Raw genomic sequence first — 14,483 nt, forward strand, 5'->3', positions numbered from 1 at the left:
AAAAGAAGATAGTTGTGGTTGTCGGAGGTCAGTCACCTCAACTCCAGGACATCACTACTGGGGTTTCTCAGCAGAGTGCCAAGGCACAACCATCTTCAGCTGCTTCATCAATGACCTTCCTACCATCATAGGGTCAGAAGTGGGGGTGATCGCTGATGATTGCACAACATTAAGTACCATTCGTGACTACTCAGATACTGAAGCAGTCTATGTCCCAATGCTGGGCAACAGTTAGGCTTGAGCTGATGTGGCAAGTAATGCTCACGTCACACATGTGCCAGGGAATGACCATGTCAAACAAGAAAAAATCTCACCATCACCATTTGACATTAAATGGCATTACCACCACTGAATCCCCCACTATCAACATCCAGAAACTAAACTGAAGTAGCCATATAGATACAGTGTCGACCAGAGCAAATCAAAGTCTCAGAATTTTGTGGTGAGTAACTCACCTCCTGACTCCCCAAAGCCTGTCCATAATCTACAAGGAACATAGCAGGAGTGTGTTGGAATATTCTCTGGAAGAGGGCAGTGTCATGATATGCCGACACAAACATAATGATATACAAACAAGCAGCTAATGGACACAGTGAACAGGACATGACCAATAAGCAGGCAGGACACTCAGGGATGGGATCTGACTAAAAAAGACACGAGGCACTCACACTCCGCCTCTTTCCACTGATGAACATCTAGAGAGTCAGTCAAGGGTGTTGTTACAATCTCACACCTCCACCTGTGGCTAAGAGCTAGTTTGGTTCAGTCAGACAGGGTAACCACACTTAGGTTAGCAGAGAGTCAAACTCACAGAGGACTGTGCTAACTGTGCTACTAGTTCAATAAACCTGATTGAACTAACTTCAAGGTCTGGAGTATCTTTCTGATCTAAGCTGCATCCAGTTGCAGCCAGTGTTAGACCAGTGTACCTAGCTGACGAATGTGATATAAAATAGTTACTTTAGAGATACTAGTTAATGTAATGTAGAAATAAGCCACTTTGATTCTGGCAGTTAGGGAGAAAGGGATTTGAGACCGCATGGAAAAAGCAGGAAGAGGTGTGTCTATGAGAGTGATGCTACATTGATAGGGGCCAGAGAAAGGGATTGGAAGTGAGCCAATCAGAATAGATCAAACAGGTCAGGAGGGATATAGGCTGACCTATGGGCGTCGAGTATGTGAAACTTGATACCATTTGAATTGATTTGCAGAGATCCCTTTGTTTCTTTGTTCATTCGCTTTCTGGGATATAGGAAACTGGATGTCTCTTATATTTCTATGAAATGAATCAAGCTTGCAAGCTAAATAAATAACTTCTTTTTACGTGCGAATCCATCTCAACTTTTATTGAGGCCAGACTGACAGAGAAAGAAATTTGGGAATCAACATAGCAAGCCATGATACCAGGAGACTACTAATTTAAGGTGGCTTACCTCAGTCCGTTCCGTGATGACCAGCAAATGTATCCCGGCACCATGGAGAAGATTCAGCTCAGGACTTCCGGCAATCTCAGTGCCAACTGGCGGATATTCAAGCAAAAGTTTCTGCTGTACATCAAAGCCTCAGACCTCGAGGGTGCGTCTGATGCAAGGAAGATTGCGCTTCTCCTCTCAACAGCGGGTGATCAAGCCATCGACTCTTCAACTCGTTTAACTTCACCGAAGGCCAGGACAAGACAAAGTTTCAGACCATCCTGGACAAGTTCGATAGTCACTGTGAAGTGGACACCAATGAAATCTTCAAGCGCTACATATTCAAACAACGTCTTCAAGGTAAAGATGAATCTTTCAATGCCTTCTTAACTAGCCTCCGCCTGCTAGCGCTGTCCTGCAACTTTGGTGATATTGCTGACTCCATGATCAGAGAGCAAATCATGTTTGGTGTTCACTCTGATCCTCTGAGAGACCAGCTCTTAAAAATCAAGCATACGACCCTGCCAGTCGCGATTGAAACATGTACAGCGCATGAGCACGCAAAAAATCGGTATTCCCAATACAAATCAGCTGAAAATGAGAAACCTGCTTCCCATGAGGCAGTGACTGGGCAAGCCATCTCCCGGATGCAGCGCCTCAGCATTGAAGACAGCGGCCATCTCGCGTGCTTTTCCTGGAGCCGCACACATGCGCGATGCGAATGGGATAACGAAGCGGCCGACACCCACATTGCGCAGGTGCAGACATCTGCCGACCGCACTGCGCATGTGCGACAACGTACACCGCGTCACGATGCCGACGTCATGACGTGCCCGAACTGTGGCAACGCCCACTTAAAGGGACACTGCCCTACAAGAGACAGGCGATGTTTAAACTGCAGGAAGCCTGGACACTATGCAGCCTTGTGCAGGTCTGCACCACCAGTCAGAGGCCAGCGCTCCCAATTCCGACGACGGCTCGTCCAGAATGTGCAACGAGGATTGCAGGATTCTGATCCTGGCAGTACAACGGATCCAGAGGACGAGTGTCTGGAGTCCGCCTACTGAGTGGGCATCATTACCACACGTGAACATGCCACACCGAACTCATCTCGCATTCAGTCCATCCTCGCTGTGGATTCGGAGGACGAATGGAGTGCAGTGATGCAGGTCAACCGCTGCTCCATCCAGTTCAAGCTGGACACAGGTGCTTCTGCCAACCTCCTCTCACAGGCAGACTTCAAATGCATCAAGAAGCCCCCAAGGTCCTTCCAGCAGCCTGCCAGCTCCTGGACTATAACGGTAATGCCATCACGGCACTGGGGTCCTGCCATCTACTCCTCTCCAACCGGAGCACCCATGCACGGCTAAGGTTTGAAATTGTCAAGCCTACTGGGCATGCCTGCAAAAAGCTAAACCTGGTGCAGTGGGTTTATTCAACGACACCCTCCAATGTGGATCTTCAAGCTGGCATTGACGACATCCTCGCTCAGTATCCAGATGTGTTTTTTAAAATAAATTTAATGTACCCATTTATTTTTCCAATTAAAGGGCAATTTAGCATGACCAATTCACCTACCCTGCACATCTTTGGGGGTTGTGGGGGTGAAACCCACGCAAACACGGGGAGAATGTGCAAACTCCACTCGGACAGTGCCCCAGAGCCGGGATCGAACCTGGGACCTTGGCGCCGTGAGGCAGCAATGCTAACCACTGCGCCACCATGCTGCCCTCATATCCAGATGTGTTTGACGGGGTGGGCACTTTGCCATATCGGTACAAGATCCTACTGCAACCTGATGCCAAGCCAGTGGTCCATGCGCCACGCCGGGTCCTGGCTCCACTGAAGGAGCGCCTGAAGGAACAGCTCAAGGAGCTGCAGCAGCAGGGGATCATTTCCAGGGTAACCAAACCGACTGACTGGGTCAGCTCGATGGTGGTGGTTAAAAAAACCCTCTGGAGACCTGTGCATCTGCATTGATCCTAAGGATCACAACCTGAATATAATGCGTGAACACTGCCCCATCCCGAAGCGGGAGGAACTCACCAGTGAGATGGCACATGCACGGTTTTTCACGAAGTTAGATGCGTCACATGGATTCTGGCAAATCCAACTGGATAAGTCCAGCAGAAGGCTCTGCACCTTCAACACACCGTTTGGCAGGTACTGTGATAACCGTATGCCGTTCGGCATCGTCTCGGCATCGGAGATATTTCATCGCAGCATGGAACAGATGATGGGGGGCATCAAAGGGGTTTGTGTGTACGTGGACGATGTCCTCATATGGTTCACGACCCGTGAGGAGCATGTTTCCCGTCTCCAGCAGGTATTCCGGACCGTGTCCACGCCAATGGCCTGAAGCTGGACAGGGCCAAATGTTGCTTTGGCATGTCGACACTCAAGTTCCTAGGAGACCAGAGGTGAGATTCTCCGACCCCCCCGCCGGGTCGGAGAATCGCCGGGGGCTGGCGTGAATCCCGCCCCCGCCGGTTGCCGAGTTCTCCGGCACCGGATATTCGGCGGGGGCGGGAATCGCGCCGCACCGGTTGGCGAGCCACCCCCCCCCGTGATTCTCCGGCCCGGATGGGCCGAAGTCCCGCTGCTAGAATGCCTGTCCCGCCGGCGTAGATTAAACCACCTACCTTACCGGCGGGACAAGGCGGCGCGGGCGGGCTCTGGGGTCCTGGGGGGGCCGCGGGGCAATCTGGCCCCGGGGGGGTGCCCCCACGGTGGCCTGGCCCGCGATCGGGGCCCACCGATCCGCGGGCGGGCCTGTGCCGTGGGGGCACTCTTTTCCTTCTGCCTTTGCCACGGTCTCCACCATGGCGGAGGCGGAAGAGACTACCTCCACAGCGCATGCGCGGGGTGCCGTGAGCGGCCGCTAACGCTCCCGCGCATGCGGCACCCGGAGATGTCATTTCCGCCCCAGCTGGCGGGGCACCAAAGGCCTTTTCTGCCAGCTGGCGGGGCGGAAATTAGTCCAGCGTGGGCCTAGCCCCTTAAGGTTGGGGCTCGGCCCCCCAAGATGCGTTTTGGGCGCCGGTCGGCGGACATCGCGCCGATACCGGAGAATCTCACCCCAGATCTCTCAGCAGGGCGTGTGCCCTGACACAGACAAGGTCAAGGCCATTGCAGACATGAAGGTCCCGGAAGACAAGAAGGCGGTATTGCGCTTCTTGGGCATGGTCAATTTTCTGGGAAAGTTCATCCCAAACATGGTCACACACACCACGGCCCTACAAAACCTAGTGAAGAAGTCCACTGCCTTCGAGTGGAAGGCGACCCATCAGGCAGAGTGGTTGGAGCTGAAAGCCAAGCTCACCACTGCACCTGTATTGGCATTTTTCGACCCAGACAGGGAAACGAAAATCTCGACAGATGCGAGCCAGGATGGCATCGGTGCGGTCCTGCTGCAGCGCGATGACACCTCATCCTGGGCACCGGTTGCCTACGCATCAAGGGCAATGATGCCCACCGAACAAAGGTATGCACAAATCGAGAAGGAATGGCTGGACCTTCTCACTGGCATTCTCAAGTTTCACAAATATGTCTACGGCCTACCGACATTCACAATCGAGGCGGATCACAGGGCCCTGATCCACATTTTTCACAAAGAACTTAATGACAAGATGCCTCGGTTGCAGCGTATCCTGCTCAAACTCAGAAGGTACGACTTTGACCAGGTCTACACGCCTGGCAAGGAGCTCATCATTGCCGATACACTGTCCCACTCCATCACCGTGCCTAGTGAACCACTGAATGTCATCCGGCAAATTGAGTCACAGGTTGAGTCATAGGTACAGCTGTGTGCTAGCACCCTCCGGGCATCTGATGAGAAGGTGATTCGTATCTGTGAGGAGACAGCCAAAGACCCCCTCTTTCAACGTGTTATGCAACACCTAGCCAATGGCTGGCAAAAAGGGCAGTGCCCTTAATTTTCCAATGTAAAGGACGACCTGACAGTGGTTGATGGTGTCCTCCTCAAACTGGACCGGATTTTAATTCCACACAGTCTCCAGAGCTTGGTGCTCCATCAAATCCATGAGGGCCACCTGGGTGTGGAAAAGTGCAGACGCAGAGCCAGGCAGGCTAACTACTGGCCCGGGATCAGCCAGGACATCGCGAACATGGTCCTTAACTGTGCGACCTGACAACGCTTCCCGCCAGCGCAGAGTATGGAGACACTTCAGCAGCATGAAAACCTCTCCGTGGTCCAAGGTTGGCATAGACCTCTTTCATGCAAATGGTCGTGATTACGTGTTAATCATTGATTACTTTTCCAATTACCCTGAAGTCGTGAAGCTCTCAGACCTCTCATCTCAGACCGTCATCAATGCCTGCAAGGAGACGTTCTCCAGGCATGGTATCCCACTCACTGTCATGAGTGACAATGGCCCGTGCTTCAACAGCCATGAATGGTCTCTGTTTGCCCAGTCGTATCAGCTCAAACACGTCAGTTCCAGCCCACACTATCCACAGTCAAACGGAAACATTGAGAAAGGGGTGCACATAGTGAAGCAGCTCATCTGCAAGGCCGAGGATTCTGCGTCTGACATTCACCTTGCGCTGCTAGCGTACAGGGTGACCCCATTGTCCACTGGCATGTCGCCGGTTCAACTCCTGATGAACAGGGGCCTGCGGACGACACTTCCAGCCGTACACTTGCCCAACCTGGATCACCTCCCGGTGCTGCAGAAGGTGCAGCAACTCCGGGACTGGCAAAAACAGGGCTATGATGCTCATGCCACCGATTTACCCGTGTTATTCCCGGCAGACACTGTTCGGGTCAAGATCCCTGATGAAGGCTGGTCAGCTCCAGCTGTCGTTGTTCGACAGGCTGCTCCCGCTCGAATGTTGTGCATCTGGCTGATGGTTCTGTTGTGCAACGAAACAGACGGGCACTGCGCAAAGTTGCCGGCCCGTAATCACATTCGTCTCCCTTTCCTTCTGTTGTTTTGCCACCTCCTGATACCTCGATTCACGATGCCACCAGTCAGGCTTCAATCCTGCCCATCAAGGCGCTGTCGTCCCCACCACCACCTCTCCGGCGGTCGACCAGCTTCAGACGCAAGCCACAGAGACTGGACTCATGAACATTTGTTCTGCTTGCTGTGTTCTGTATTCTCCAATTTGACAGCTGTTTTCACATGTACATATGTTCACATCCACTGCATGTATATATGTTAATATTGGCCTGTTCTTGTAAATACGTTCACATATGTCATCCAAACATTAAAAAAAGGGGAGATGTCATGATATGCAGACACACACATAATGATATACAGACAAGCAGATAATGGACACAGAGAACATGCCATGGCCAATAAGCAGGCAGGACACTCAGGGGTGGGATCTGTCAAAAAAGACACGAGGCACTCACACTCCGCCTCGTTCCACTGATGAACGTCTAGAGAGTCAGTCAAGGGTGTTGTTACAATCTCACACCTTCACCACGTGGCTAAGAGCTAGTCTGGTTCAGTCAGACAGAGGAACCACACTTAGCAGAGAGTCAAACTCACCGAGAACTGTGCTAACTGTGCTAATAGTTCAATAAATCTGATTGAACTAACTTCAATGTCTGGAGTATCTCTCTGATCTAAGCTGCATCCAGTTGCATCCAGTGTTAGACCAGTGTACCTAACACGACATGCAGCTCCACCAATACTCAAGAAGCTCAACACCATTGAGGACAAAGCAGCCCGCTTGATTGCTATCCCATCCACAAACATTCATCCCTCTACCACTGATGCACAGTGCAGCAGTGTGCAACTTATACAAGATGCACTGCAGGATTTCACCAAGGCTCCTTCATCAGCACCTTCCAAACCCACCACCACTTCCAACTGGAAGGACAAGGAATGGGATCACCACCACCTGAAAGTTCCCCTCATCACTTTGACTTGGAGATATATCACCATTCTTTCACTGTCAATGGGTCAAATTCTGGAACTCCCTCCCTAACAGCACTGTGGGTGTACCTAAACCACAGGGACTGCAGTGGTTAAAATAGACGGCTTGAGTTGCGGGTAATAAGTGCTGACCAAGCCAGTGAAGCCCACATCTCTTCAGTGAATGAGAAATAATTGTTCACTAAACATATTTTAAGTGGTAAAGTTCATGGGTGAGATTCCCCATTGCCCGATGCCACATCGTAATCGGCGATCAGGTGGAGAATCCACTCCAACGGCCAAATCGGGGCCGGCAGCGATTTGACACCAGTTTGCGAGTCTCCACCCAATCCGAAATGGCATCATCGTGTCGTGCGCCACGCACTGTTGCAATGGCATTGACGCGGCACACTCGGTCGGCATCCATGATGCTGGCCATGGGGGTTTCCGCAAGTACTGGGGGAACTGGTTGGGTGTGGCCAGGAGGTGGCCAGGGGTGGCCTGTGGGGTAGCGGATGGTGGGCCGGGTGCGCATGGCCAGTGCCATGTCGTACGGGAGTGCGACCGCTGCAGATGCACAGCAACGGAGTCGGCCCTTCTACGGCCGTTATTGGTGCGAGAGCCGGCTGTTTTACCCGGCATTGGTCCAGCCCCTCACCGGTCCTGGAATCGGTGAGGGGCCGGCGCCAATTTTGGTGTTGTAAAACGCCCGCAATTTCTCCATTCCAGCCGGCACTTAGCCGCTGAAACGGAGAATCAGCCCTATGCACTTTTAATTCTCCTATCATCGTTCTGGGTCTTAGCTTATCCTTAGCTGAGGTGGTTAGAGACTGCTAGAGGCAAGGCTATGCAAAACATCGCTTTTTAGTGAACAGACTGCTATGTACAGTACAAAGCTTTGTCTCAGGCTTCATGTAAAACTGTCTCTCAGCATTAGTTGATGTCATGTATTCTAAGTGGCTTAAGACTATCTATTTGCATATTTAACTTTAACCCTTTACATCACATAATAATAAGCCCTTACACCATGTAACTATAATACCGTAGAAGATATTCAAACTAAAAATGAATCAGGGGCGGGTTTCTCTGTTCGCTAACGCCTTAATCAGGAAATGTGATTGGGACAGAAAACTGGCGTGAAAGGACCACATATATATAGCCCTGCAGGGGGCTAGCAGGGACCCGGCATGATGAAACTCACAGCTTTAGCTGCAGATACGGGCTCCCGCACTTCAGAGGCCACGCATGCGCATGGCACTGGCCTCCAGCAGCCGCGCCAAGCTCCATGGCTGGACCTCCCAAATAGTGCCCCCCAAACTGCCGCCAGCCTGACCTTGACCAACTGCACAAACAGACGCTGGGCCCATATAAGACTCCCCCTGCCCTCCGATCGGCTCACTCCCAACTATGGCAGCCGCAGCCCGAGTCCGTAGCGCCACGCTAGTATTCCGATTGGCAGGACCATGAGTAGTCCACGCCGTCGGCACTTCGGCCGGTAGGGGCCGAGAATGGCGGAGCAGGCTTCCGAGTACGCCGCTTTTCGGGGCCCGGAGAATCGGGGAACTGCCGCCGGTCCCGATTCCATGCGCGGAAGTGGATTCTCCGCCCCGGCTCCCAGCGCGATTTCGGCGTCAGGGTGCAGAGAGTCCAGCCCCAGATTTCTGGGGCAGCATGCCTTTGGGAGTCTCCATTTCTGCGGTTCGTCAATAGGGTTTGCCATTGTGGGGCAACCCCATGTTGTCGTGAAACCCCCGTGCTGCTGGCAAAATGGAGAATCCCAATGGTGGAGAATTTAGCCCTATTAATTCCACCCAGCTCAGGCTGATTCATTTAAAATATCGGGCTGGATTCTCCAGTAATGTGGCTATGACCCCACGTCAGCATAAAAACCCTGGCATTTCACTCTGGACCTTCCTTAAGAAAGTCCAGAGTGATTCTCCCATTCTCCCATCTGCAGGGGGCTAGCAGGTCCCCGTGGTGGTTCTCGGAGCTCTAGCACTTCCGGTCGGGAGTCCGCGCATGCGCAGGGTGGCAATCTGCAGTGGCCGCCCCGTGGGACATGTGAGGCCCGATCGCTCCCCTGGCCGCCCATGAGGCCCCCCCCGGCCACCTCCTCTCCCCCACTCGGTGAACGATCCTCCCACCCCCCACCAGGGCTGCCGCAGATGCCAGCCGACATTCCCGACGGCCGATAGGTGGTTAGAACCGCGCCATTGGGAACTTGGCCAGTTGCACGCGGGGGGGGGCCTCTGTCAATGGCCCCTATCCGCGCTGCGTAGTTCACGCACGATTCGCCAGGGTCCGGAGAATCGCGGGAGTGGCGCCAGTCCTAATTTCTGGGTTGATGACCATTCTCCAACCCCCGCGCCGAAAGCGATTTTGACGCGTAGGCTTGGCGAGTACAGCCCATCATCTTGTTGACGAACCTCTTAAATATTAAATGTTACACTTGATAAATCAGGTTTATTCAACCCCACCACAAAATAAAATTTGATAAATAGTTTTAAGTTATGGGATAGATTTTGGGATCCTTTATGTCAGAATTTTTAACCCGATGCCTGTGTCTATGTATTTACATTGTGTATCTTGTGTTACCCTTTTACGTATTTTTTCTTTTCATGCCTTAAATGCTCTGTTTGAGCTACTCGCAGAAAAATACTTTTCACTGTACTTCAGTACACGTGCCAATAAACAATCCAATCCAATCCTATATTATCTGCCTAGTGCAATAAACTGTTCCCTTTTTAATTGAATTTAATGTCCCTTATAAATCAATTAATTACTCCCTTTATTTCTGTCTTTCGCTCCCCTTTGTTTCATATTTTTCTCCTGTACCTCCTCCATTTCTGTAAGCCAGGTAAGGGAATCTCCAGGCATTTCCCAGACCCACAGCACAGCCGATCACTGAGAGCAAGTATTCAGTCTTCGAGGACCAGTTGCCTCGCTCCACATTCTCGTCACTTTCACCCACATCTTCATTGGTTACAGCCTGGGGAGAAAGAGAGGAAATGGCCGACTCAGAATTAGATCGGAACCCAAGCAAAAAGTACAGTTTTCATTCACCACAGAAACATTGTGTCATTCTCTGTTTAACAGCAATTAGTTGGTAACCTGGAAACACCCTGAACTCCACAATTCACAACAACCTAAATCATCAGCACCTCTCAGAGTTTTACATGAGTTCAATGTCTCGTTTTGATAAAATTACTCACCGTGTCCTCTGGAGACTGTGTTTGGTGGACATTCTGAGAGAATTCAGATAAAGCCAAGTCCCCCATGTCCAGTTTTGGACAATGATGAGCAATTCTTCCACTTGCTCAGCGTTCGGATCTGAACCTGAACAAAGACATTTTTGTCTAAAAGTCTCAAACTTTACACTGCTTCTGGGATGAAGATGAATCAGCTACTCACCAGATCATGACTCTTCCAAAATCAGACGGCAGTTTAAAAGCAGTTTAAAAGCAGACTTACCCTGTTCACTTAAGGTCCAAAGTTCCTCAGATATATTTGCTCTCAATCTCCACACTAAAGGTTCCTACTGCATGATTGCACTGAGTTCTACACACTCTGAATCGAATTACTGCATTGACTGGTATGAAAGCATTTACACCTTTTAAAAGGAACAGCAGCGAGTATAACTGCATGAATCTGGAACACAAGCAAGACAGAATGCTGCATGAATTTGTATGAAAATGGGACAGTCTGTTTCAGTTCCACAGACTGTAAACAAATGCCAAATTAAAAGTATAATACTGCAGATGCTGGAAATCTAAAATAAAAATCTAAAATGCCGGAAAATCTAAGTAGGTGAGCCAGCATCTGTCCTGAGAGATACAGAGTTAATGTTTCAAGTCCATGTGGCTCAACTTCAGAGTTGAAGATGTCATAATATACACCAGTATATCATGGTACAGACACACACAGATGGACACACAGTGGGACCAATCAACATACACAACACCGCAGCCAATCACCAGTGAGAGCACATGCACTATAAAGACAGGGGACATCAGAGTTCCCGCTCATTCGAGTAACAGCTGGCTAGGAGCACAGAGCTCACAACCTGCAACACAGACATTCACCATGTGCTGAGAGCATCAACTGGTTAGGACAAGGCAAAGGTCTTTAGTTAAAGCTGGTATCGTATTTACCCACAGTTCAAGTATGTTTAAATAGTTAACCTTTTAATAAAATAGTGTTGCACTACTTCAAGTGTTGGTGACCTGTATGTGATCCAGAACACCCAACACATCATGGTACCAGGAGTGGTTGCATACTAGCACTTCTTAGACCTACCTGCAAGTGATCTGACTTCCGCCAGCATTCCGTCATTCTGCAACATGGACAACATCAGCCCGCCGCCGCTCCGCATCGCCGGCAACCTCGGGGCCAACTGGAAGATTTTCAAACAGCGCTTCCAGCTCTACCTCAAAGCCACGGACAGGGAGGGCGCCTCGGACACCAGAAAGATTGCTCTTATCCTCTCCACGGCCGGGGACCATGCCATCCATATTTTCAACTCTCTCACCTTTGCAGATGACGAAGACAAGACGAAGTTCAAGATGGTTCTCCTCAAATTTGACACTCACTGCAGCAGGTGAATGAAAGTTTTGAACGCTACGTGTTCCAGCAGCGTTTGCAGGGTAAGGACGAACCTTTCCAATCCTTTTTACCGCACCTCTGCATCCTTGCGCAAACATGCAGCTACGGGCCCACCTCCGACTCCATGGTACGCGACCAGATCGTTTTCGGTGTTCAGTCGGACCCCCTACGCCAGCAGCTCCTCAAAGTAAAGCAACTCACCCTAGCGACCGCCATTGAGACCTGTGTCCTATATGAAAACGCCACCAGTCAGTACTCCCATATACAAGCGGCTGAAACGGCGCGGCAAGGTCCCCACGAGGCGGAACGGGTCCAAGTGATTGAGCACCTCCAGGGCCTCAGCCTGGATAAGGGCGGCCATTTCGCGCGCTTTTCGTGGACTCCTGCACTTGTACGCACCAAACGAGGGGACGGCGACATGGAGGAACGTAATGCGCAGGCGCGCACCATGCAGGACCGCACCGTGCATGCGCGGTGGCGCAGCGAACGTGCTGATGTGCAATTCAACCCACGGTCACCGAGTCCGATTCCGACCTCTCACACAGCAGTAACACAGAGGACCCAAAGGCACCTTTTCTAGTCGGTGACATAACGAAAAACAGGCTGTCCCCGAAGGAAAGACACCAGCCGCTGTCGGTATACAGCATCGATCCAGACGATGAGTGGTGTGCCACCCTGACGGTCAACCGGTCCCAAATACGATTCCCCCTGGACACTGGTGCCTCCGCCAATCTCATGGAGTGGTCTGCTTTCCAAAGCCTTCGTGTCAAACCAACCATTCTCCCATCGGCCTGCCAGCTATTGGACTACAATGGCAACATCATTCCTGCTACCAGCTCATGCCAACTCGAAGTGACGCACAAGTCACAAAAAGCCATCCTTCCTTTTGAGATCGCGGACTCCTCGAAGGACTCTCTGCTTAGCGCACAGGCGTGCAAATTGTTAAACCTCGTTCAAAGAGTTCACTCTCTCTCTCTCCTGATGACACGTCTGCCTTCCAGGATGCTGACTTCAGGGCGCAACTGAACGCCATCATCGACCAGCACCGCGACGTCTTCGAAGGCATGGGCATGCTCCCATATACGTAAAAGATCATACTCAAACAGAACACCACGCCTGTGGTGCATGCACCTCGCAGTGTCCCAGCACCCCTCAAGGACCGCCTCAAGCAACAGCTGCAGGACCTACAAGACCAAGGAGTGATCTCCAGAGTTACGGAACCAACCGGCTGGGTAAGTTCCACGGTGTGAGTAAAGAAGCCTTCCGGCGAGCTCAGAATCTGCATTGATCTAAAAGATCTGAATCGCAAATAATGAGGGAGCATTACCCATACCCCAAGCGCAAAGAGATCACAAGCGAGATGGCTCGGGCCAAGCTCTTCACCAAACTAGACGCCTCGAAAGGGGACTGGCAAATTCCACAGGATGATCCAGCAGGAAACTGTGTACCTTTAACACCCCTTTTGGCAGATATTGTTACAACAGGATGCCGTTTGGGATCATATCGGCGTCAGAAGTATTCCAAAGGATCATGGAACAAATGATAGAAGGCATTGAAGGTGTTCGCGTCTATGTTGACGACATAATCATTTGGTCCAGCAGGAGCATATCAGTCGCCTCTGTCATAATATACACCAGTACATTATGGTGCAGACACACACACACACACACTGATGGACATGCAGTGGGACCAATCAGCATACACAACACCGCAGCCAATCACCAGTGAGAGCACACGCACTATAAAGACAGGGGACAGGAGAGTTCCCGCTCTTTCTAGTAGCAGCCAGCTCGGAGCACAGAGCTCACAGCCTGCAACACAGACATTCACCATGTGCTGAGTGCATCACCTGGTTAGGACTAGGCACGGGTCAACAGTTAAAGCTGGTATTGCATTTACCCACAGTTCAAGTATGTTAATATAGTTAACCTTATAATAAAATAGAGTTGCACCACTTCCAGTGTTGGTGACCTGTTTGTGATCCAGAACACCCAACACATCATGGTACAAGGAGTGGTTGCATACTAGCACTTCTGAGACCCACCTGCAACTAATCAGCATTCCGGCATCCTGAAGTATGGAGAACATCAACCCGCCGCCGCCGCTCCGCATCGCCGGCAATCTCGGGGTCAAGATTTTTAAACAGCGCTTCCAGCTCTTCCTCGAAGCCACGGACAGAGAGAACGCCTTGGACACCAGGAAGATTGCTCTGCTCCTCTCCACGGCCGGGCAACACGCCATCCACATCTTCAACACCCTCACATTCGCAGACGACGAGGACAAGACAAAGTACAAGACGGTTCTCCTCAAATTCGATACCCACTTCAGCATAGAGGTCAATGAAAGCTTCAAAAGATACCTGTTCCAGCAGCGCTTGCAGGGTAAGGACGAGCCTTTCCAATCCTTTTTAACACACCTCCGCATTCTTGCACAGTCCTGCGGCTACGGGCCCACCTCCCTCCATGAAATGCGACCAGATCGTATTTGGTGTTCTGTCGGACCCCCTGCGTCAGCAGCTCCTCAAAATTAAGCAACTCACCCTAGCGACTGCCATCGAGACCTGTGTCCTGCATGAAAATGC

At 51.1% G+C, this 14,483-nt stretch overlaps 1 protein-coding gene across 1 annotated transcript in view; it reads right to left on the reverse strand.

Moving 5' to 3' along the window:
- LOC140420921 (sodium- and chloride-dependent neutral and basic amino acid transporter B(0+)-like) overlaps nt 1-10,663 on the reverse strand; it is a 142,972-nt gene extending 132,309 nt beyond the window's left edge. The window contains exons 1-2 of the mRNA XM_072505069.1: nt 10,513-10,663; nt 10,136-10,289 (exon numbers count right to left, since the gene is read on the reverse strand). Coding sequence (XP_072361170.1) covers nt 10,136-10,289; nt 10,513-10,578 — 220 coding nt within the window. The 5' untranslated portion in view covers nt 10,579-10,663. The remainder of the gene's footprint in view (nt 1-10,135; nt 10,290-10,512) is intronic.
- Between the last annotated feature and the right edge of the window lie 3,820 nt (nt 10,664-14,483).

The sequence above is a fragment of the Scyliorhinus torazame genome, chromosome 5 (genome assembly GCF_047496885.1).
Source record: "Scyliorhinus torazame isolate Kashiwa2021f chromosome 5, sScyTor2.1, whole genome shotgun sequence".
Classification (NCBI taxonomy): Eukaryota; Metazoa; Chordata; class Chondrichthyes; order Carcharhiniformes; family Scyliorhinidae; genus Scyliorhinus; species Scyliorhinus torazame.